This window comes from Larus michahellis, chromosome 1 (genome assembly GCF_964199755.1).
Source record: "Larus michahellis chromosome 1, bLarMic1.1, whole genome shotgun sequence".
In the NCBI taxonomy this organism is placed as follows: domain Eukaryota; kingdom Metazoa; phylum Chordata; class Aves; order Charadriiformes; family Laridae; genus Larus; species Larus michahellis.
Window position 1 is genome coordinate 135,124,020 of NC_133896.1, and position 21,172 is coordinate 135,145,191.

Genomic DNA, 21,172 nt, shown 5'->3' on the forward strand with positions numbered 1-21,172 from the left:
AACCCTGGAAAATAATGGTCCAATTTTTCAAAATTCACATGAAAAAAGTTACAGAGAATCAATCTAAATAAATACTAGAACACCCTACACAGCAAATACCGACACTGGAAGGATACTAACAGAGCTCTGGGGAAACCAAACACACCATTTTCATGCCAAGGAAATTAGTCTTCTACCATTAGCCTTTACATAGGTTTTGATGTTATACCATGTGTTAATTATTTCCAAATCACAAGTGCAAACACTCACCCTGATTGGAAAATTAGCAGATTTCAAACTCAGGTAATTTCCCCCTAATGAGGAACTTGTTGAACTGAATTTAACAATTAGCTCACACCCTTTGCTGGCTGGGTATGGCAAGGCTACAAGGAGACACAGAAACTCACCTTTTCCAGTAGTTTGCAATAAAAGATGAATATAAATTCAGAAGTCATTTTCACGCTATTTCTAACTCCCCCTTCGGTTTGCAGGGCAGTGATTCTTCAAGGGTGACACAGGAGGACGTGCTGCCCATTCTGAATGGTTCTCCCTTGTTTTGCAACTGTCCCCCTCTGGGTCAGTTGATCTGGGTGCCTCTTGCTACATACCAAACATCTGCAAAAAGGATTTCACAGCTTAAGAAAGGAAAAAATATGATTTATTGGCCAATATACACAATGTGTAGGTAGAGCTAACAAGCTAATGTGCTCACCACCCTGATAAGGCACCCAAGGAGTCACAGGGGAAGGGTTGGCTTCTGCTGCTGCTTGGAACAGGCTGATCGTTGACACTGCTGAACTGCCATCCTTAGGCTACTTGGTTTTGTTTCTGTAGGATTTTGTATGTTTTTCATGTTGGTTTTTCTCTTCAAGAACCCTTGAGCTGCTAATCCCTGTGGCAACACTCTTACCCCTTGCCAGCAACCTTGCCTTTCTTCTCATGGCTCTGCTCCGCAGAATTGTCTTGCAGCGCTTTCTCCCGGCTTAGCAGTTCTTGAAGGCATCTGAACTGATTTCAGCCTCTCTCAAAACTATGCCTTAGATCCCAGAAGGCATCTCTGATACGATGCCTAAATCTCTAGAGGGGAAATGGGCACTTTTTAGCTGCTAAAATGCATTAAAGGAAACAAAAGTAATTTTATCCTACCGTTAGTTTTCTACATACGCAGTGACCCTGTCTGCATAATGGATGCTGGGCACTCAGGTCTTAAAGAAGGTGGCCTATTTGTAGTTGTGAAGGGAAGAGGCGTCCACAAATGAAAGGGAAATTGCCTTTGGACAATTTTTCTCTCCCTAGAGCCGACCAAAACCATCCAAAATATTGCCAGTCTGATTTCTCCCACAGAAATGTAAAAATTATTCAATAAAATGTTCTTCCTTTGCTTCAAAGTGCTTTCTGTGGTAGGGATTTCTTTTCCCTTGTTTGAAAAACAACTAAGAATATTCTGAGACTTCAAGCTGCCTTAGGTATGTCGCGAAGCACCTGTGCCTTTGAGTGCTACGCTGGCACACCAACTGCTTCATTATTTGGCAGTAAGTGGCATCAGTATAGGCGTAACGAGCTTTTTTTGAATGTGAAGAAAGGGTAATGGATTGAGAAATGGCAAAATATAATATTCTGCAAAAATAAGAGTTCTGAGTTTAAATGCGCTGCTTTCTTTGTCTTTATGTAGGACATTTTAATAGGAACTGGGATTTTCAGAAGTAAAGAATGAAGGGTTTGTGAATATCTACTAATAAGGCTGCGCAATGATCTGTGGGGACTTACACTAAGGTGTGACTTAGAAGAGAAAAATAGCCTAAGATACTCTGCCTACTTTCTCTCACAAGTCAGCGATACAAAGGTCTGTTCTTCACACCCATTCCACAACCGACAAAGAGATGCTCTGACCTGTAGCTCTTAACTCGAATGAGGTTACAAGAGCTGGGAGCAACTCATTTTACCGTTCTGGTGGACACCTTATCTAAGCACGATCTAAGTCACCTAACCATTACTTAACTCAGACACTCTTAGCTTAATTTGTGATCTTGCCCCATTTAAGAGGCAGTATTTTTCAGAGCAGCGAGGTGAGGCTGGGTAACTTCTGCAGCCTGGTCCTAGCTGATAGAAAATTCCCCTGTGTAGCTTTGGGCAAGTTCACTAGATTTCTCTGCCTCAGTTCCCCTTTGTTAAAACAAAGATCATGCCCACTGAGTTCAGGCAACTATTAGAATTACCTAGTTAACACTTTTAAAGGCATCTAAAGCAGTAAAAAGGGACGTATGTTATCTAGCCCTCTTCCCCCACAACTTGTGTCTTAAAAATTGTGATCCATTTCACCTGGGAGCAAGGGAGGTGCAAGCAGATTCATGAACTGTCCTGAAGGAACACCCTACGTGAATACCTGTCAGTAAAGCATTAGCTTTAATTTTAGCTTTTAAACTGTCAGCAGGGGTCAGACCTTCTTTAGAAGGGTAAGGAAGCCAAGTGGTAATGTACTGAATCGGTGGTGTTGCAACAGACCTACTCTAGCATTTCCATTAGCTGCATAGCAAATGGCTGCTATCTTCTTCTCTCAGTTATCCAGGAGTCAGAATTCTTCTGTGCTTCTCTACTACATACACTAATTCTACCTATTCCCTAACTTGTTCAATTTACCATCGTTTGTGTCCTTACTGTGTTACCTAATTTCTTCCCCTACTCCAGCTCTGGGACCCATGGGATCACAACTCAGCATAGAAAGGAGGGCTCCGTCATCTGGCTGCCCTGGGCCTGCAGGCAGGAACCAACACCCTTGCACCTCCTCCCCGAGGAGCACTCCGCGTTTGTTTTTCTCTTGAGCAGGGAGAATGAGGCAGGAGCAAGTGTGAGGGTGCAGGAACGGACAGGACAATTGGAGGGGGGAGGTAGGGATAGAAAGGTCTATAATCAGCTGAGCACCCTCTTAACACCTGAAACAGATCCTTTGGGTATCAAGTCACAAGGCCCTTTGCTGCTGACACACATGAACCACGCAGGCATGCACTTAAATACAGTCTTCACTGGCCCCATAGCTAGCCCTGCCTAGGGAATGACAGCTTGCCGTTGTCGGGGGGACCTCTGCAAGACCCCAGTGCTGCCTGTGCTGCAGCCAACAGCAGTCCACACCATGGTCTTCTGGAACAGGAGAGATTCCATTAGTGTTGTTTTAAAAATAATAGCTTGAATGACAGATGGAAAAGAAGAGCACTTTTGTTTGCCAACCCACTCCTGCAACATTATAAGGTTCCCTACAGGGTCCGTTCTCCCTCCTTGTGCATGTGATGTTCATGCCGCATCCCCGTGTGACGCTCCTGGGGGCTTCACGGTCAGTGTTCACCTTCACACCTGCATCTTCAGCACACGGCCGCCCAAAACACGTAACTCATCTTCTCCTCGGTGTTCTCATTAATTGCTTCCAAATGCCTGAACTCTCCTAACCTTCAACCACACATCTCTGTATTCTTATCATTCTATTTAATGGTGTTGGTGCCTTTTATCGTCACAAAAGACACCGATAAAATTACCTTTACCCTTCCTCACAGGATAACCCCATGCAAACATAACATAAAGGCTATGTGCTCACCTTAACCCTCATTACTTTACAGCAGCTGTATAAAATACGTTGTGAAAATTATCTGCTAGCTTTAGATAACTGTTTTCAAATGCTTTAATCACAAACACATAATTGAAAGTAAATTTTTTTCCACTGACCTGAAAGGAATCCTTATCAGAACTGAGACTGGAGGAATTTCCGGCTTTGTTATTTCCTTTCTCAGATTGCCTAAGGTCCAACCTCGCGGTTGTGATTTGCAGTGTTGTAATTTCAAGAGCACCTGAATGAATGCACTGCAATGAGGGCCACCTGCTGCCCCCGGCTGCTAGCTCCCAGGCGCCTACCCTCGACGCCGCACCTAGATTAGGCAGGCTACAGCTATTGGTCTAAGCCAGAACTGGGGAATAAATTGTTAATTTAAGAAGTCCCAAAACAAAAGAAAAAAAGAAATTTGTAACAATAAGACCCCTACATTCCTCTGCATTCACATAAGATGTAACTCAGGAAAGCTCCTAGGCACATATTTAAGATAAAGTATGTACAATTATGCTCTGAAAAGTGTTCTGTGTAAGCAAGTGCTTTTTGGAATAAGACCTCCATGACTGTACATAGTAAAAAGAAACGCCTTTGCTGCCAAATCTGAAGTCCACTTGAACATCACCGTGGTACATTTTATTACTGAAATATGTCAGATGAAGATCACAACAAAAATTAAATACCTACCTAAAAGCATAACAGCTTGTGATACCTATGGCTGAATCAGACCCATGCTGATTTTTACAAGATCAGTTTAACAGGCACTTCAGAGACGTGCCAGATACCCGACCAACAGTGATGGGTGAAGACAATGCTGCACCCCAGCAGCTCCTTCGCTGGACCTACAGAGACCATCACTTGTTCACACACTCCATCTGTTTTCAACTGCACTGTCCAGGCTATGGCGCATGGATCCGCTCTTCCATGCCACAGATCCCACCCACCAAGGCACGCCCCTCACAGAATTGCTACAGAAATCATTTTCCAGTAATGCTCATTTGTCTCATTTGCTCTAGTATTTCAAGTCTTCTCCACAGCAATTTGCAAAGATGCCCTACCAACTCAAAATATTTTATTTTCCAGTTTTGAAGCTGCTTGAACTCACAGCCAGTGCCATTATGAAATTAAGTACTGCTCGGCAACTCTACAAATGTAATTGTGGCCTACACTACACTGATATAAAGCAACATTAGGAATATGCTAACAGCCATAATGTGAAAAGATGATTTTCCATGTTAAGAATATGTTATCTGATCACAGTTAATTCTACTGACACACTCTAATGCAGAGTGAAAATTTTCGCCTAAATTATTTTTCAAGGGAGAAGTGCAGGTTCTCTCACATTAATGAGTTCAAGAACCTGTACTGATTTCCCAGACTGCCTGCTTAGAAAAAAAATGAAATACAAAAATTGTTTCAACTGCTTCAGAACAAAAATAATTCAGTTTTTCTACTATAATGGAATCTTTCAATTGTTAAAGAAAATATTATTTCTGACCTCAATCAGAGAGAAGAAAACATTGTTTAAAACCCCTTTTTCTACTTCCAGATGGTTCACTAGCTGTTTTCAGAATATTTCATTTTCCACAAACTCCCCAACTGAAAGTATTTTAATTCCTTGTAAACTAAAAATAAAACCCCACTATCTGCCTAGCTTTGCTCTGATGATAAGTTCTATTTGATACAATATAGGTAAAAGATGTTACTGACATCTTTTCCAACATGAAACATTTTCCTTGCTTACATATGGAATAAGCATTCTTGCTGCATGGATTGGGTGATTCCTTCTAGGGATCAGTCGAGACAAGGCTAGGCAAGTGCTAGTACATGGCTCTGCACCTCCTGTCCCAGCAAAGAGAATATCCAAACGCTTACTAAACACAGTATCATTTTATAAATTGCAGTGAGCTAAACCAAAGCAATTAGGTTCATCCAAGAACATCATGATCATTTGCAAAAAGTAAAAAATGGTTTATGCAAAACAGAGCAGCAGGTGTGAATTGAAAAGATCCTGCAATACTTGAAGTCCTACTGGACACCTGGGCAGGTCTTATTTGGGGTGAAGAAGCTGGGGAGGGAAGAATTTTTTGAAAGAGATTCCTTTCAAGAGCTCTTATCCCCACAGACACCTGCAGCACAAGGATCCCGAGTATCATCATTCCCATTTTCCAAGCAGAGAACCAAAGCACCAAATAACATCACAGAGCAACGGCAGATGACATCTCAGACTCCAACTCCTAACTTTCTTTTTCCAGGCTGCTAACAGAGAATCTGCCATCCCTAGGAAGAACATCTGTCAGTGACACTTACAAACAGCAACTGTGTAGTTACCGAGTTAGGAGGTAGATTGCCAAGGAATGTAAAAAGTCTTGCCCTAAAGAGATCATCATTTATGTAGGTGGAGAGCCCAGACAGGTTTGGGGATTTCAGAACAAACATATGCAAATGTATTTACTGATCAGAATTAGCTATGGTGAGTTTGTGGTATAGAGTGAGAGCTGATAAATTTTTATGGAGGAAAGATGGGAAAATGCTGTGTTGGACATATGATAGCAATCCAGGGTGAAATAAGATTAAAAAAAGTAAAAAGAGATGAACAAGAATGACCCTGGATTAACTCTAAATCATAGCCATTCTAATAGCTAAAAAATAAAAATAAAATAAAATCACGTTGTGAGACAGTTTGGCTACCATCAAGTGCTCAATAACAGGATAAAAGTACACGGTAGGAAATCTTACTAAATTACATGGTATGAAAACACTCACACCATGTGTATATCACTGGAGAATAAATGGGGTTATCTTGCCACTAGCAGTCCTTTCAGTACTACAGCTCACAGGCATTTATGTCAGAAGTTGTCCCGACATGGACAGGGGCTATTTGTGGTGCAAGAATATACAAGCTCCCGAAGCTGAGCTTCCAGCTCCTGCAGAGCTTCTCTAGACCCAGGGCTTCTAAACCCTCGGCAGTCCACCTTCACTAACTGTGCCGTTCAGGATAATCTTAGGATTCTGCTTGTTGTCCCCATCTTCTTCAGCTGTACACTCTGGAGGCTCTAGGTCATCGTATCTTCTCCGATAAACCACCCTTGAGATTAGGGTTATCAGAAACATTTCCATGATGAGAAGCTGATTGATCATATCTGCCAAAAAAATAAAAGGGAGGCAAAGAAAAGCCCCCAAAAGGGGGAAATGACTACGACACACAAAATGCCTGTCTTAATTTTCATCTGAGCAAAAAGGAACAAACTTTACCACCCTATCCCCATAACAGAGTGTCTCACACTCAGCAATAAAATCAGTTACAGAATTACAGTATTGCCCATCAATAAGCATGCAATAAGTTATGCATCCAAAATGCAAGAGATTTAACAATAATTATGCATGTTGATTTCTTGTCCTCTCATTTCTGATTCCAGCTCTTCTCATTATCAAGTTTTTCTCTGAGATTATGACAGCTATAAAACTTTTGTTGTTTGGTTTTGTTTTTTTTTTAAGTAAAAGCTAAGATTCTCCAAAAGCTACTTGGTCCCAGGAAATTACTGTTTTGGGAAAACATCAGATACTGCAGTTATCAACGCTGAACTGTCACCTTTATAAGTAAATGAACGATATCCTTCCCAGAAGAACTTACATGCTCCTCTTGCTGAAGAGGAGAGTGGTGGAACACAGGGAATAATTCTTTGCATGGCCAAGATGTTGATAATAGCTGTCTGCAAATGGTTCAGAATGAGGATAAACTGCACCAGAAAGAGAAAACAGACACCTCAGCTACCAGGAAAAGGTTATAGTTCACACAACAATTCTGCTTTCATAATAGACACTTGTTCGCCTCATCCCTCCTTTCTTGCCTTCCCTTTCCTCTCATCTACCAGCAGACTGCCTTCCATTCTGCAGAATTCATCTTTAGGTCACGATGGTATTGCTCTGAATGCGAGTATTAAATTAAACCTCTGAAAAGTATTTCTTCTCAGCCCTTCATTTGGGAGGTGCAATATACACAGACCTCCCAGCTAGGATTTTAAACAATACTGAGCTCTAAATAATAGGTAACAATGTTTTAAAAATTTCCTGTTAATCTGACCTATGAGTTTATGCTCTCCCTTAGTGCACGAAGGACTCGAAGAACGTTTTTTCTGTTGTCTCCTCTTTTTGCCCCAGCAGGGATATGTGGTGCTCCCCAAGTTATATGGAACCGGCTTCTTTGCCAGAAGGGATGTAGGACTCTTCGCAGCTTGGATTCAGCAACAATCACTTACCCATCACATTACCTGCTATTTACTGAGCTAGGTCTTCGCTGCCTTGGAGATATCAAAGTGTCTCTCTAGCTGGTGGTGTAACTGCCTGAGTAAAGCCTCTCATTAAGAGAGTTTGCCTTCTTAAGCCTCAATTCACCCTAATGCAGCTTTGCAGGTGTGACTATCCTGTTTATTGCATTTATAAAACATTAATAACTTACTTAACAGAGACCTTAGGGCACTAGTCTTTCTATGTGTTCTGTTCAAGAAGGATGCATATCCAAGGATTCTGTTGTACCCTCTTCAGGGTGATGTGGAAGAGGGTGACCCTGGCTCGTGGCTTTTTCAATCTGATTCTGTTCCTTACTATTTAATGATTCTCAGCCAGTATTTTCATTATTATCTAACTCTGAAGTGCAGCATGGCCGCGAAAAATATTGTCAAAAACAGAACACTGTGACATGCTGAAACAGTTCAAACAATAGCCACCCACACAATGCTCCACATCCTCTCCTAGTTTTTAAAAGTAGATGCCAACATTTTAACATTCTGTTTCAGGATCCTGCATCTACAAAGCTTCCTTCAAGCCCCACAGAAGGTGCTGGTTTGATTTCAGTTGCCTAAAGATGAATGGATTTTACCTGGCTTTCACATCTCCAGCACTCCCGAGCAACTAGAGGTAAATTGGCTCAAGCTGAAACTGAACAGCAGCCAAGGACAGTGCTTCAAAGGGATGCAGCTTTAATCAGGTAAAAATATGCCTTTGCACAGTGCATTTAATGGGAGGGGGGGAAACCAACATTATAACTTTTCAACAAAGGACCAAGAACCAAAGAGACGGTGTTCTATCAACAATTAAGAAAAATTCTTATTGGAAATATTAAACTTCTCACCTGATAAAGAGCAAACTTAGAGATGATCTTCTTACAGACAAGGAGAGTCCTAACTTGTTGAAACATGATTGCAACTGGCCACAGAGCAAGAATGGTGAGGACACCAATGAAGCAGCTAATCCATATTGCAGCTCCTTTGGGAGATAACTAAGAAGCAAATCAAACAAGCGTACCTATAAAACTTTACAGTGCATTTTGCTGTTTTCAGGAAAAAGTTGCAAACTGGAAGATGTAAACATTAAAATGTTTGTTTCTATCTCCCTGAAAGCTGATGGCAGCAGTTGCTGGGGTTTGCATGGGGAAACTACACAATACCAACTGGAGTGTTAGCACAGTGCCCTCACCCAGCAGGCATGGCACGTAAATCTGCTCAGCCTGGGAAGGTAACAAGTGACACAACCCCACAGCCTGACCCCAGCAGCACCTGAGAACACTCAGCAGCTCTTGAGAGCATATTCAGCATGACACCTCAGAGAGGCCATTGATTTTATACTATGAAATAACAAAAAAAATTATTACTTTTAACCTGAGTTATCTAAGAGGTGTAAAATTATTAGCAGATACAGACTTTCTCCATCATCTTGAAGCTTAGATGGTACAAAGCAGAAGTACAGTACTATCTTTTCTACTTTGCACAGATAAAAAAAATCACCATGATTTGCAGAAAAAAAAAGTAGAATTATTCTTCCTGTTTACATGCTTAAGGCTGTACCTTACAAAACACGGGTCAGGTACATCCCACAGGGCAACTTGCAGTCCTGCTATTCTAACCATGCAAACTGGGAAACATACTGGAGCATAATCTGATGCCTAACCCATCCTCACGTCTACTTTCCAAGAGAATCCAGGAAATGGAGAGTCTGGGGGAAGGCAGAAATTACATGCTTCAGCATCTCAAAAGAATACAGTAAGGACTCACTTGCTAGTGCTCCCAGATTTCACAGTTTAGTCATAGGCTAAGATACATCAACCCTAAAACCTATGGATTTTGTGGACCATCTCCAATTAAAATATTTACTTACATTGTAAGGGGCGTAATTGCCATTAGTCCAAAGCACTATTGATAAAAACATGAGCACGGGTCGAAAGAAAGCAAACTGAAAGGTGCCCAGCTTCATCCAAAAGAGGGTTCGCCTGGTCAGAAAAAAAGAATAAATAAAATCACACAGGCTAAAATCTTATTAGCAACCTTGATAACTTTTTTTGATAGTCAAGTGCAAAACTTTCCCAATCCCATAACATGTGGCTAAAATCTGGTAAGGAATAGCTTCAAGATTAGAAAATCTTTCCAAGAATTACCCAGTGTTTATTTAGTGAAGTCTCTACAAAAATAGTACTTTTCCTGTTCTGCAGCAATTACATACTAAGCAAGGCTGGGCAAAATGTGATGTCTTTCTCTGCTATGAAGCTAACCAAAGAGCCAGCAGCAGCATTAACTGGTTTCTGAGCAATAATGCCACTTGTTCTTGCCTTGTTGCCTTCCTATTTCAGTTTTCCGATGAAACTGGGGAATTTAGTCTTCCTCCTCAGACATTTCCTAGTCCTGTGGTAGAAAGGGAATCCTACAGACCTAAATGAAAGGACTGGTATTTACGGGAGCATCTGGTTTTGCTCCTCTGTACTCTTAACGTGAGAAAGGAACTATCTTTTGCTTGGCAAATTGCACAAGGCCAGCAGGACAGCTCAGGATTTCCTTACTTCTGTCAGTATAAACTGGGTCCAGAACACAGGTCATACACTGACCTGTTCAGCCAGCATTAAAGGTCACCAGGAAAGGGGAAGATGCGCTTCCTAACAGAGGACATGAAAGCTGACTGACCTGAACTCTCTTTCAGTCTTCACAGGACAAGCTGTAACTGCTACGGCTGGCTGACGTTTTAGTCTGTCACTGTGTATTTCCCATACTGTTAATGTGATCTTTGCTGTAGCTCCTTGGCCCCTTGAGATTGCCACCAGAGATGCCTCAGCAAGACAACAGGCTGCCATTTAGTACGTTACAGGATATAGCCATGAATGAGGAATTACAGAATTGCTCGATTAATATAGCTAATAACCACAGGGTTATGAACAGCACAAACACATGTGGAAGTGCCTACAACTGGCCAACCATTTAGTGCGTGTGCCTTTTCACAGACCGATTATTCCCAAAGTGCTTTAAAGAATAATATGACAAACAGTGCAGTCACTGCAATGTCAGGAGTCATCTTCCCTGTTGACACAGGTCTCTCTTTCTTAACTATCAGACATCTCCTGCCACATCTCTCCCCACTATATGGCTTGTTACTTTGCTTCATCTGTCTACTGTACCTTGTTAGCTTTCCTAGGACTGCTTGATAGTATATGGCTTTTTAAAAGAATAAATCCCTCCCTTGGAGTAGCTCCCTGTTTCCCCAGAAGATACCTACAGGAGGAAGGAGACTGACCTTTCTCTGCTATAGCTTACCCATATTTAAAAAAAAAATGGTACCCTGTAATGGGAAAAGGCTGGAAGTCAGAAGCAGAGACAGCAGCAGATGAGCTTCCCAGTGCTGTGGACACTGAAGAAGGAGCCCTAAGCCTTTTCCACAGCAAAAAGCCTTTTTTTTTAAAAAAAAAAAGACAGCTGTCCTTCCTCCCAGCAGTAGTAGGCACTATCTAGGTTCTGAAAGGAGTTAATACTAGTTAATATCATCCTGGGTAAGCTGTCACTGGACTGATCAACAGGTGGGCAGAGTAGAAGATCCTCTCCCAAGCTCCCAGCTACCACAACCTATACAGAGGGTGACAGACACAGAAAGAAAAACAAATATACTGGCGACACATTAAATCTATAGCACAGTGCTGTCCCATGGCGTTTCATCAGCGCTGACTGCTGTAAGGAGCATGAACCAATGCCCATGAAAATTGGTAGGAGTCATCTAGATTCGTATTAGTAGTTGCTGGTTTTGTGTCATTGTATTACATGCATTTTTGGAGGTATACTTTTTAGCTGGTTTATTACCTATTCTTCTTGGTGCCCCCCTCCATGTAAATAATTACTGTTATTCCATTAAAATAAAATGATGGAAATAAGAGTTTAAATACTAATACTGAATTCTTAAGGAAGAATTATTACAATAAAAACCAAGAATTTTTCCAAAAGCATCACAAACTGCTATGCTGTGTTCCATTTGCAGCTTTCATTTAACCAGACCATGAAGTCCCCAAGGTCCCTCCAACACTAATGACCAGGCCCTCATAGAAAAGTCTGTCTTGCACATTCAGTCCTTCAGTTTTCGTATTTAGTGAGAGAAATATTCTCATAATCTGTGCCAGAATGAAAGCCCTGGGAAATGCACGGGAATTCCAGGCTGTGCAGTGACGTGTAAATGACAGGATCACACTAGCCAGAGGAGGAGCCCCACCTAGGCAGCGCTCAAAGGAGGCAGGGTTTCTGTTACAGTATGTTGGCTCCATCCTCACCCCGCTTCTCAAAGATGCATTAATACTAAGTTTAGTAGAAGAAAATACTTGCTTTTGCCTCACCAGACAATGCCATTTTGTTGAGATCAAAGCTTTCCAGGAATTACATCTATTTCTTTGTTCTAAAAATTATTTTAATCTGAAGTAGTTTTAAAGTCAAAATCAGAATGAAACATTTCAATTTCATCGAAGTAAGAAAAATTTTCTGTCAAGACAGCCTCAATTTGACAATTCTGCTTGTGAAAAATACACAATTTGGAGACATTTGTTCCCTTCTGGAATGAAAAGGAACCAAAATCTCAATTATTAGGTTTTCTAGAGTAGAAATTCCTCCTCCCACACACCACTGCTTGCTACAGAAATGATTTCTTGGAAGAGAACGCAATTAATTGGGGAGATAGCACAGTGCTCAACATTACTATGAGTGGGAGCACTGCACTGGGTTAAACTGAGAGAGGTCATGCTCTCGATTCTTATGCAAAATTTTGCATTATAAAAATGAAATAAATTAGCGGTGATGTACAGCCCCAAAGTGATAGCACTGTTTAAAAGAGACAGCCTGAGACTGACTTTCGGGAAGCGGGACGCCCTTTGCTGTGAGCCTGGCCTTGCCAAGTTGGCTGAATTCCAGCAGCCGTTTTCCAGCTGGGAAATCTTAAAGGGCAACTCACCGAGTGATGCGCACACGAGGGAGGCAAAGGCAGCAGCAGCAGCAGGGACCAGTGCTGATCTTGAAGTGACCATTTTCAAACCGCCTGAGGAGCAGCTTTTGACCTCCGCACTCTTTAATCATCATCAGCAGGAACTTGTGGATAACTATGGCAAAAAATCTAAGAGACAAAGAAAATGCCAACTTCAACTTGTCTGTGCATCCCTTGCATGCCTGCACAGGCCAGTGCTGCCTTCTGTCCAGAGTTTTGACAGCTTGTGCTTTGCAGTCAGGAAAAATTCTAGCACCAGTTGTGAAAAACCTTCATCTTTCCATCTCCTTGGCAGACCAGAATTGCCCTAACCTCACCAAAAGAGGAATAAACCAAGGCACAGAGTAGCTGTGGAATTTCCCAAAGCCACACAGGTGGCTGGTGGCAGAGTCACTATTAAAGCACAGGCTTTTCTGGCCCAACTCATTATGGCCGTATTTTTTCCATCAGTTAATCTAGTCCTGACTGCTCCAAACTTTTCAGAACAAGCCAAATTTCTCCTCTCAAAAAAAAAACCCCAAACCAAAACAATCAACCAACAAAAATAAACATTGCTAGGTTCATATACACATGGCTATCAGTTTGTGCTGGCCCAGTCAGGATGTGGTTCCTCTGTAGCCAAAGCTGATCCAAGCACTGATTGCTGCAGTCTCACCTCTCCCTCCTTCACCAGCTGCACTTTCTCAACCCTTCACAGGTACTACAGATTGGGCAACTGCCCTTTCCTCCCTGTCCCAAACTGATTTAGGGAATGGATTCACTGAAATCCAACCCCGCCAAATAAAAGAGGTCCTCTTCCGCTGCACTGCTTCCTTGAAGGAGCTTGCTGTGTGCAGCTGGAGACTGTGAGTGGTGGTGGATGCAACTGAGGGGACAGGAACCTGCAGCTTGGGCAAGGGAGGAGGGGGGATTCAGACAGGCTGAAAAAGCCATAGGACTGGAGCCTTGGAAGTTTCTGGCAATCTGTACTACCTGCACAAATTCTGCATGCTCACGGTGTTCCCTACTACTTTGTTTTCCCTCCCTGTTTACTCCTTTACTAAATGCAGTGACAAAAGGTGAGGCTATTCATGAGAGTCTGTGATACCATCCTGCAGTGGGTTTCAAAATCATCCCAAAATCAAGTGCGGAGTGCCCACGGCCGTGGCGTCCCCCCACCTGGCTCTGCATACCAGGGCCACGCCATCGCCTCCAGAAAGCGAGGACCACGTTTCTCCCTTCTTCTCTGTGTGTGTCAGAGCTGTCATGCTTGTACAGAAAGTGCTTTTATCAGGACAACTGCAGAACATTTTTACACTGATCTACTTATCAGAGGTTCACTTGCCACTATTAATAATAGACCTCTACGGCTCATCATTAGTAAAAGCACAGAGAAGTCACAGGTCAGAGTCTCATTCCACATGACACGCAGAGAGAGGAAAGAAAGAGTACCGCTTCAAAGCAACTGTCAATCCGAGGGATCAATTACATGCGAGTCACAGATCTTTCATACTGAGGTTCCCACACTAGGGGACTGTAGCACTGCGAACTGCTTCAGCATTTACCACCTCCCGGAAAAGAGCTGCCAAGAGATTTCAACTCAACCCAAAAATTACTAAATTGTTAAATTTACAAAATGACTGTGTTTACCAAGAGCAGCAGATGTTTAAAGGGAAGAAATTCAGGGTTTGGGGCAACATCTAGAAACAAGCAGAATACTCACACTGCTGCTGTGAAATCTGTAAACATCGTTGAGCGAGGAATCCACATGCCAATGCATGAAGTAGTAGCGATCACCTACAGAGAAAGGGAGGAGCGTTGTACAAACGGCAGATATAAAGCAGGTTCATGTGGATTTTGAGGGAAACCCCATTTTAAACATTAAATTTTATCTCTTTTCCGTGATAACCTACTGGAGCTGCAGCATTAACCCAGATTATGATTGATCTTTTGGAGGAAGGGATTTTCCTGTAGATGTAGACTGCTTCCTCTATAAACACCAGATTGGCAATTAGTGTCATCAGAGTCAAGATTGCAAAGAGAAATCTCCCTGGTAGGTCAAGGCCTGCAGAGAGAGAAAAGAAAACAGAAAGGTCTGGTTTTTTTCATAAGCATTCCAAACATTTAAGGTAAAGACACCATATCTGAGGGTCTCTATTCCTATTAGCCCTATTCCTGCAAAGACTTGCACTCATCCTTAGCTACATAGATTGACTCCACAGGACGATTCAAATACTTCAACTTCAGTGCATGACTAAATCTTTCCAGGATCCATACACAGCATATGGGAAGAATATGCCTCCATGCTCTCAAAGCATTATGCAGAAGTCCCCTTCAGAAAGGTGGAGTTCCAGGACTAATGTCCTTAGATGAATGTAAATACCTTACAGAATTTAAATAAATTAATACATAATAAATTCAGTAAATACATATTCTGGGAACTTTTCCAGGCAGACTATGAGCAAAAATATATTTACTCAGTATTAGTTCTTTGCTTCCATTGTATGTTCACAGGCATGTTTGTGCAGAACCTCCTTAGGCATGCAAACTTTTTAGAAGCTCGGTGGAAGTTTGTGGGGCATGTGAACAATACAAGGATAAGCCCCTGATATATCTAACCTGAGATAAAACTTGATGCCTTCACCAAATTCTTTTTTACTTCTTTAACACTGGGTATGAATGTTTACCCACGGCTGATGGTTTTATGTCTCCCTTGACGCTGGGTATGGATATCAACTTGGCTGAGGTGGATTTTCTCCCAAGGAACGTGCTTCCAGAGACAGAAGAAAGCACTGCAGTGGAGTCACGTTTAATTTAGGAGTTCATGGTCATCACTGGTACTGAGTCCTGCTGTGGCCGTAGCCCGTCTAAAAGTGCACCAAGCAGTGCCAGCAAAGGTAAGCCTATGGCCCAGCCTCTTTAATGTAACCTGCTTAAAAAAAAACCCAAAAGACCACCACTTCTAGACTTGGCTACGGGTGGAGCACTCCACATCTCAGTGGACGTATCTCCACATCTCATCACGGAGGAGCCTGAGACCACAGCCAGGTCCACGGGCTGGCTTCCGCGCTCGGTTCGGCCGGTACCGGCAGGCCCCGCCGACCACCCATCCCCTCCGCTGACCACCGTGTTCCCTCACACCCCACACGCCGCTCTGGGCTGGGGGCGGTGGGGGGTGGGAGGGGAGGAATGTGCTCTCTTCTCTCCCTTCCCCGAAGGCAAAGCCAGCTCGGCTCCCCACGTCAGGCGGAGATCCGCCCGGGGGATTTCCTCGCCGGGGAAGAACGGCGGCGGGGCAGGCAGGGGCAGCCATCGCCAGCCGCCGCGGCTGGGTGCTGAAGGGGGGCGCGCGGCCGGGCAGCGCGGCCGTTAACGGCTGGGCGGCATCGGGCGGCCCCGCTCTCCCTCACGCCTTCCCGCCCCCAGCCCCCCCCGGGACCGGGCGGCCGCACTTACTCTGGAGATGCTCCTCCGAGTAGGGCGGCTCGCTGGCGGCGCAGGGCGGGTGGAGGGTCGCGTTCGCATCGCCTTCCATGGCGGCGCGGCCGCCGGCCCCCCCCGCCGAGGTGCCCTGGCAACGCCCGAGGGGACGAGGGACGGGGAGCGGCGGGGGTCGGTGGCCGCCCGCTGGTCCCTGGGGAGCCGCGATGCGCAGCCCGGCTGGTCGGGGCCGCCGAGGGGCGGTTAATGATTAGCCCGGGAGCCGGGGCCGGGCTGGCGGCCCGCAGGGCCCGGCCTCAGCGCTGCCTCCTGGCGCCCAGCGGTCCCGGGCAGCGGCGGGATGGGCAGTGCTGAGCCCGGGGGGGCAACGCGCCCACCTCGCTCCTGGCTCCGTCTGCGGGGAGCCGTGTCCCGGCTGTTCCCGGCGTCTCTGCTCGGACCCCGTGGAGGGGCTCTTGAGAAAGCCAGCGATTCCCGCCCCTGTCCCCTTTCCTTCGCAGGCACCGGGTGCCGGGGCACCTGGAGTCGGTCCCGCAGAGGAGCGCAGGCTGCCAGCCGAGGAGGGATGGGGAATCAGCCCAGGAGCGGGTTGGATTCCCCGGTGCGAGGTCCGCCTTCACCCCAGCCCGGTCAGAGCAGCCCTGGGCACCGCGCATTCTGCAGGGGCCTGTGGAGGCGGAAAGTTGCTTGGCCAGCGTAGCAGGCGTTCAAAGGAGTTTCCAGGGAGCTCTTCACCAAAGACATCCCGCTAATCTTGTCTGCAATGAGGTGAAAAGCTGTACCATCTTCTGCACTGGCTGAAGGAGAGCACGTCGAGGGTAGGAATACACAGAGGGATTCTCCAGTTTCCCACATAGTTCACCTGCTGGAAGGATCCTTTCTGGAGCCTGAGCCTTTTCAGGCTGTTTCCAGGAAAAGCGAATGACTAATGGAATGATGGAATTTGGTGACCCACCGACTTGTTCTGGGTAGCCAGGCTGAAAGCTGGCTGCAAGAAGCAGCAAAGGGATGGTAACAGCTCTGAGTGACAAAACAGCAGGTGATACGCTGTATCAGTAAATGCAAAGTACTGTTTGGGGGGGTGAGGACAGTCCTAACTACCTATGCAATGATGAGCTACTGCCACCCAGGAAAACGATCTTGGGACCACGGTGGGTAGTCCCCAGAAATGACAGTTGAGGAGCCAGCATGGGATAAAATGCAAAGGAATACCAGGAATTAGCGGATAAAGAAGGGAAGACACAAAACAGCTCAAATACATATGGAGGCTTCCCTTCATCAAAGTGGTATTGGAGGAACTGGAACAAATTGAGGGGAGGTGGGGAATTTAGGGAGTGTGGAATGTTCATAGGCACCACGGGCCTTTGTGGTAAAACCTGCCATCTTGCAGTTTTCACAGGATTCCGAAAGGTTTTAGGGGAATGACAGGCTAGACACTGAAACACTGACAGCAAGAACACAGGGATGCAGAGGAGAACTGAACTCAGTGGCTAACACCAGCAGGTATTCAATTGAGAAACGGCGTATCCCTTCCAGTGTGGCAGGGTTTGGGAGCAAGACAGCCTGGTCTGTTAAGATCAGGAGGGCTTGGTTGCAGACCAAAGCCATTTATTTTGAGTCCTCCTTGGCATTGCTGTCATTGTTTTCACTGCATTGAAAGGTGAAGACGAGAACTTTAACACAACAGTTTCAGCAGGAGGGGTGCGGCACTGACTGTTAGAATGTGTTATCTGCCCAGTCTTCACAGGCTGCCCAGAGCATCCTGCATCCAGCACATCTGCTGCTGCCCAGCTGCAGAAAGGTACAGGCAAAATTCTTGAAACATCATTCCAGCTCATTTTCTATTTGGAAGTCCTTTTACTCATCATGAAGAAACAGTTACTAGTAGAGGGGGAAATAGCCTTAATACACCATGCATTTTATACCCAGTTTGCTTGGTTTTTTTATCAAACTATTTGAAGGTGATCACATATTCCAAAATGTCACCAAAAGCTCAAGTTAGAATTTGCTGAGATGGAAAGATGGCCCAAGGCCTTTGAAGGTTCTTCCTGAGCAGAGACAACAGGATTCCCATCTGCTGCTATTTTGGTTGCCAGCTCTTTGTATTCCCTGAAAGCTAAAAATAAAAAACCCATTTCCTGTGAATGCCTTTATTTGAGTGAGGCAGGTTTGTCAATGCTTTTTTTAAAAAGTTCACACGTTATGTATAGAAGTGACAAAACTCATGGCTATTTTACCATATGTAAAAGAAATCCAGAGTCTGCTTTGACTTAAGAATTCTTTGAAGAATCCACACAGTAACAATTCTGGATTTGACAGTCGTATTTTAGTCATTCAGCAATACCAGTTTGGAGCAAATGGTATGCAGAACATGGCGCTGAACATGGCGTTAGAGAATTTCCTGTCTCAAACCTATAGAAAATTAACAGGTTGAAGTTAAGGATGAATTCTCAGCTGCTGTTGTAGAGGTCCATCCTACTCTCTCTTCTGCTGGCGTCTCTTGCACAGAATGGAGTCTGAAAACAAAACCACGTATCTGCTGCGATGCCTTTTTGTTAGAAGCACCATTTACCATCTTTGGGTTGGGCATCAGATCTACTTCCTTAAAAGCTGACGTACATCTTCCTCACATTCTGGGCTATTTTTTGCCAACAATATTTGCCTAACAGTCCTTAAATTTAATAAATCAAGCTGAAGAACATGCCATGACCCCTCAGCTATCACAGCTGGATGTCTGCTGCTCTGTGCACACTTTCTTAGCCCAGGCTCTTCAGCAGTGCCTGCTCCGCACTGGCCTCTAAGCCAAATGCTAGGTGTCTACATCAACAGCAAACCCTTTAAAACCCCACAAGCCTAAGTACATTTTCCTCCCAGCTTCGCTATTCCAGTTTTTGGTTTAACCTTTTACTTTAATACATGATATTTGCCACAATAACCACCTTCAGCGGTAGAAAAGTATTTATAAATGGACCACCTATCCGTTTAGATGCATCAAGAGATTTTCACCGTTCCTCAGAATAAAAACCACCTGTGAATGCCATTCCCTGCCTCTGTTTACCAGGGGCTTTTGAGTGCTTTGTGGTTCAGCCCCCTTCCAAACACTGTACTGCTCAGATTTCTTTCTCCTCAAGGAACATGCCCCTTTACTTCTACCAGTGTGCTCTTCTTTTCAAGAGCATGACAGATGTTTATCTTTCGTCTGTTTTTATGATGACTTTCGTTTTCACCTGCCTCACTGCAGCAATAACTGGATCCTCTCAGCTTCATTGAACACGATGCCTGTTGTGATCATTGCCCCTATGGCATGCAGTCCAGAGGAGCTAATGCCATCTGTGGTTTCCCCCTGAAGGAGGCATACTGGCCTTCAGAAGGTGACACAGACCTTCTATGCCATATTGACGGGCCAAGCCTATAAACAGAAAGCCTGATGTCAGCCCTGGCTCAGAAACTGAACAGCAGGAGATCCTGCAGGCTATCTCACAGGACAAACTCGTAAGCTCCATCGTATAGGATATATAGGATAGGCTAAAGTATTTTGGTTGTAGGGAAATCTAGCAGACATCATCAGGATCAGTGCAGATGGGAAATACAGTCAAAGACCTTTCCTGGGGGGCAGATTATGTTCATCGGAGTTCAAGCTAACACGAAAAGTTTGTATTAGAAAAATCAATGATTTTTCAGTGCCACAGGACTGTACATCAGATTTCTCACAAGTTTGGATACACAACCAGCTAAGAAAAGTCGGCTAAAATTGTCTGGCTTCCAAAGGCATGTACAGGTTTTATAATGAAATTAAATCCTGTTTTTCAGCTATAGCATATTGTACAGTTGTACTTAGATGCATCTTGGCCTTTTCCAGTCTAAAGCTAGTGACTTTTCACCTACTACCAGTAATAAACTACCTATTTCAGAAAAGATGGCTCATTAAAGTAAGAGAAGGGACACCTCTATCACTGTTAAAGAAATTAATAACAGGATTTGCTTGTTATTTGGATGCTGGCTGCAACTGTAAAAATAAAGCAATACAGTGACTACAATGAAATAAATTAAGATAACAAAACTAAATTGTAATTTTCATGCCTATTCACATGGACAAATTTCTACATGAAAAAGAATATCAGGTGTGCCAGAAGCTTTACGTCTGTGCTTCTAAGAGGAAAGCTTAGACAAAGACTCTTATCAGTAGAGAAGCAATAAAAGAGGAAAGAGAGTGGCTTTCATTAAATCTGAAGATAACAAGTTTGATTTTATCTCACCTCCAAAGTAGCAAGTCAGTTTCTGGCAGTCAATATAGGGGAGAAATATAAAGAGGCAGAATCAAACTATTATTTTTGTAATATATTGTTACACTTTCATCCAGATATGAATAATTATTTGCCTTGTCTTAGCTTTTTAAAGTAATTTATGAGCAATTGGATGTGGCAGTAGAACAACAGAAAGGAAATTCACAGTACTTCATAGTAGAACAAATTGCTGAAAGAACCTTATAAAATTAGGACCCCAAATTGGTGGTAAGGGGGGTAGCCAACAATCAGCATCCTGAGGGAGAAGAGAGGCAGGTAGTGCATTTTCTCTGCCATTGCTGTGATAAAGTACATATATTTGATTGCAGAGCCTTTCAGCAATGGGAGAAGTTTTTCCCCAAAGGAGTGTTGATGAGCAGTAAGACAAATATGTCTTAAGGACCAAGTAAGTGCCACTTTGTGAGCATCTCATATGTGTCCAAGGGCACTGATGGGCAAAGACAAACCTCACAGATCTTCAGCATCAAAAAGAATAGATTAGGATAAAGAAGCTCTTTCCCTAGGGTGAATTTTGGTATGGTAGATTTTTCCTTCCCAGTCTTGATTTATAATCTCCAACTTATAGAGGAGTCAAGAATTTTGAGAAGTTTTTGTGTCAAAAATGCCA

The 21,172-nt window shown here is 43.8% G+C and overlaps 1 protein-coding gene across 1 annotated transcript; it reads right to left on the reverse strand.

The window, feature by feature from the left end:
- Positions 1-5,441: 5,441 nt before the first annotated feature.
- LOC141737889 (organic solute transporter subunit alpha-like) lies at positions 5,442-16,598 on the reverse strand. Its single transcript, XM_074572884.1, has 8 exons — positions 16,277-16,598; positions 14,734-14,885; positions 14,544-14,617; positions 12,812-12,970; positions 9,722-9,833; positions 8,700-8,846; positions 7,203-7,308; positions 5,442-6,711 (listed from the first exon to the last, which is right to left on the reverse strand). The coding sequence occupies exons 1-8, from the start codon at positions 16,353-16,355 to the stop codon at positions 6,524-6,526; spliced, it is 1,017 nt and encodes a 338-aa protein (XP_074428985.1). The 5' UTR covers positions 16,356-16,598; the 3' UTR covers positions 5,442-6,523.
- Positions 16,599-21,172: the final 4,574 nt, after the last annotated feature.

Coding starts and splice junctions, on each gene's coding strand:
- LOC141737889 (XM_074572884.1), bottom strand. CDS start 16,355: ATGGAAGGCGATGCGAACGCGACCCTCCACCCGCCCTGCGCCGCCAGC. Junction 9,834..12,811: donor CCTCGTGTGCGCATCACTCG/GTGAGTTGCCCT, acceptor TTTTCTGACCAG/GCGAACCCTCTTTTGGATGA. Junction 7,309..8,699: donor CTAAGTTTGCTCTTTATCAG/GTGAGAAGTTTA, acceptor TTTCTGGTGCAG/TTTATCCTCATTCTGAACCA.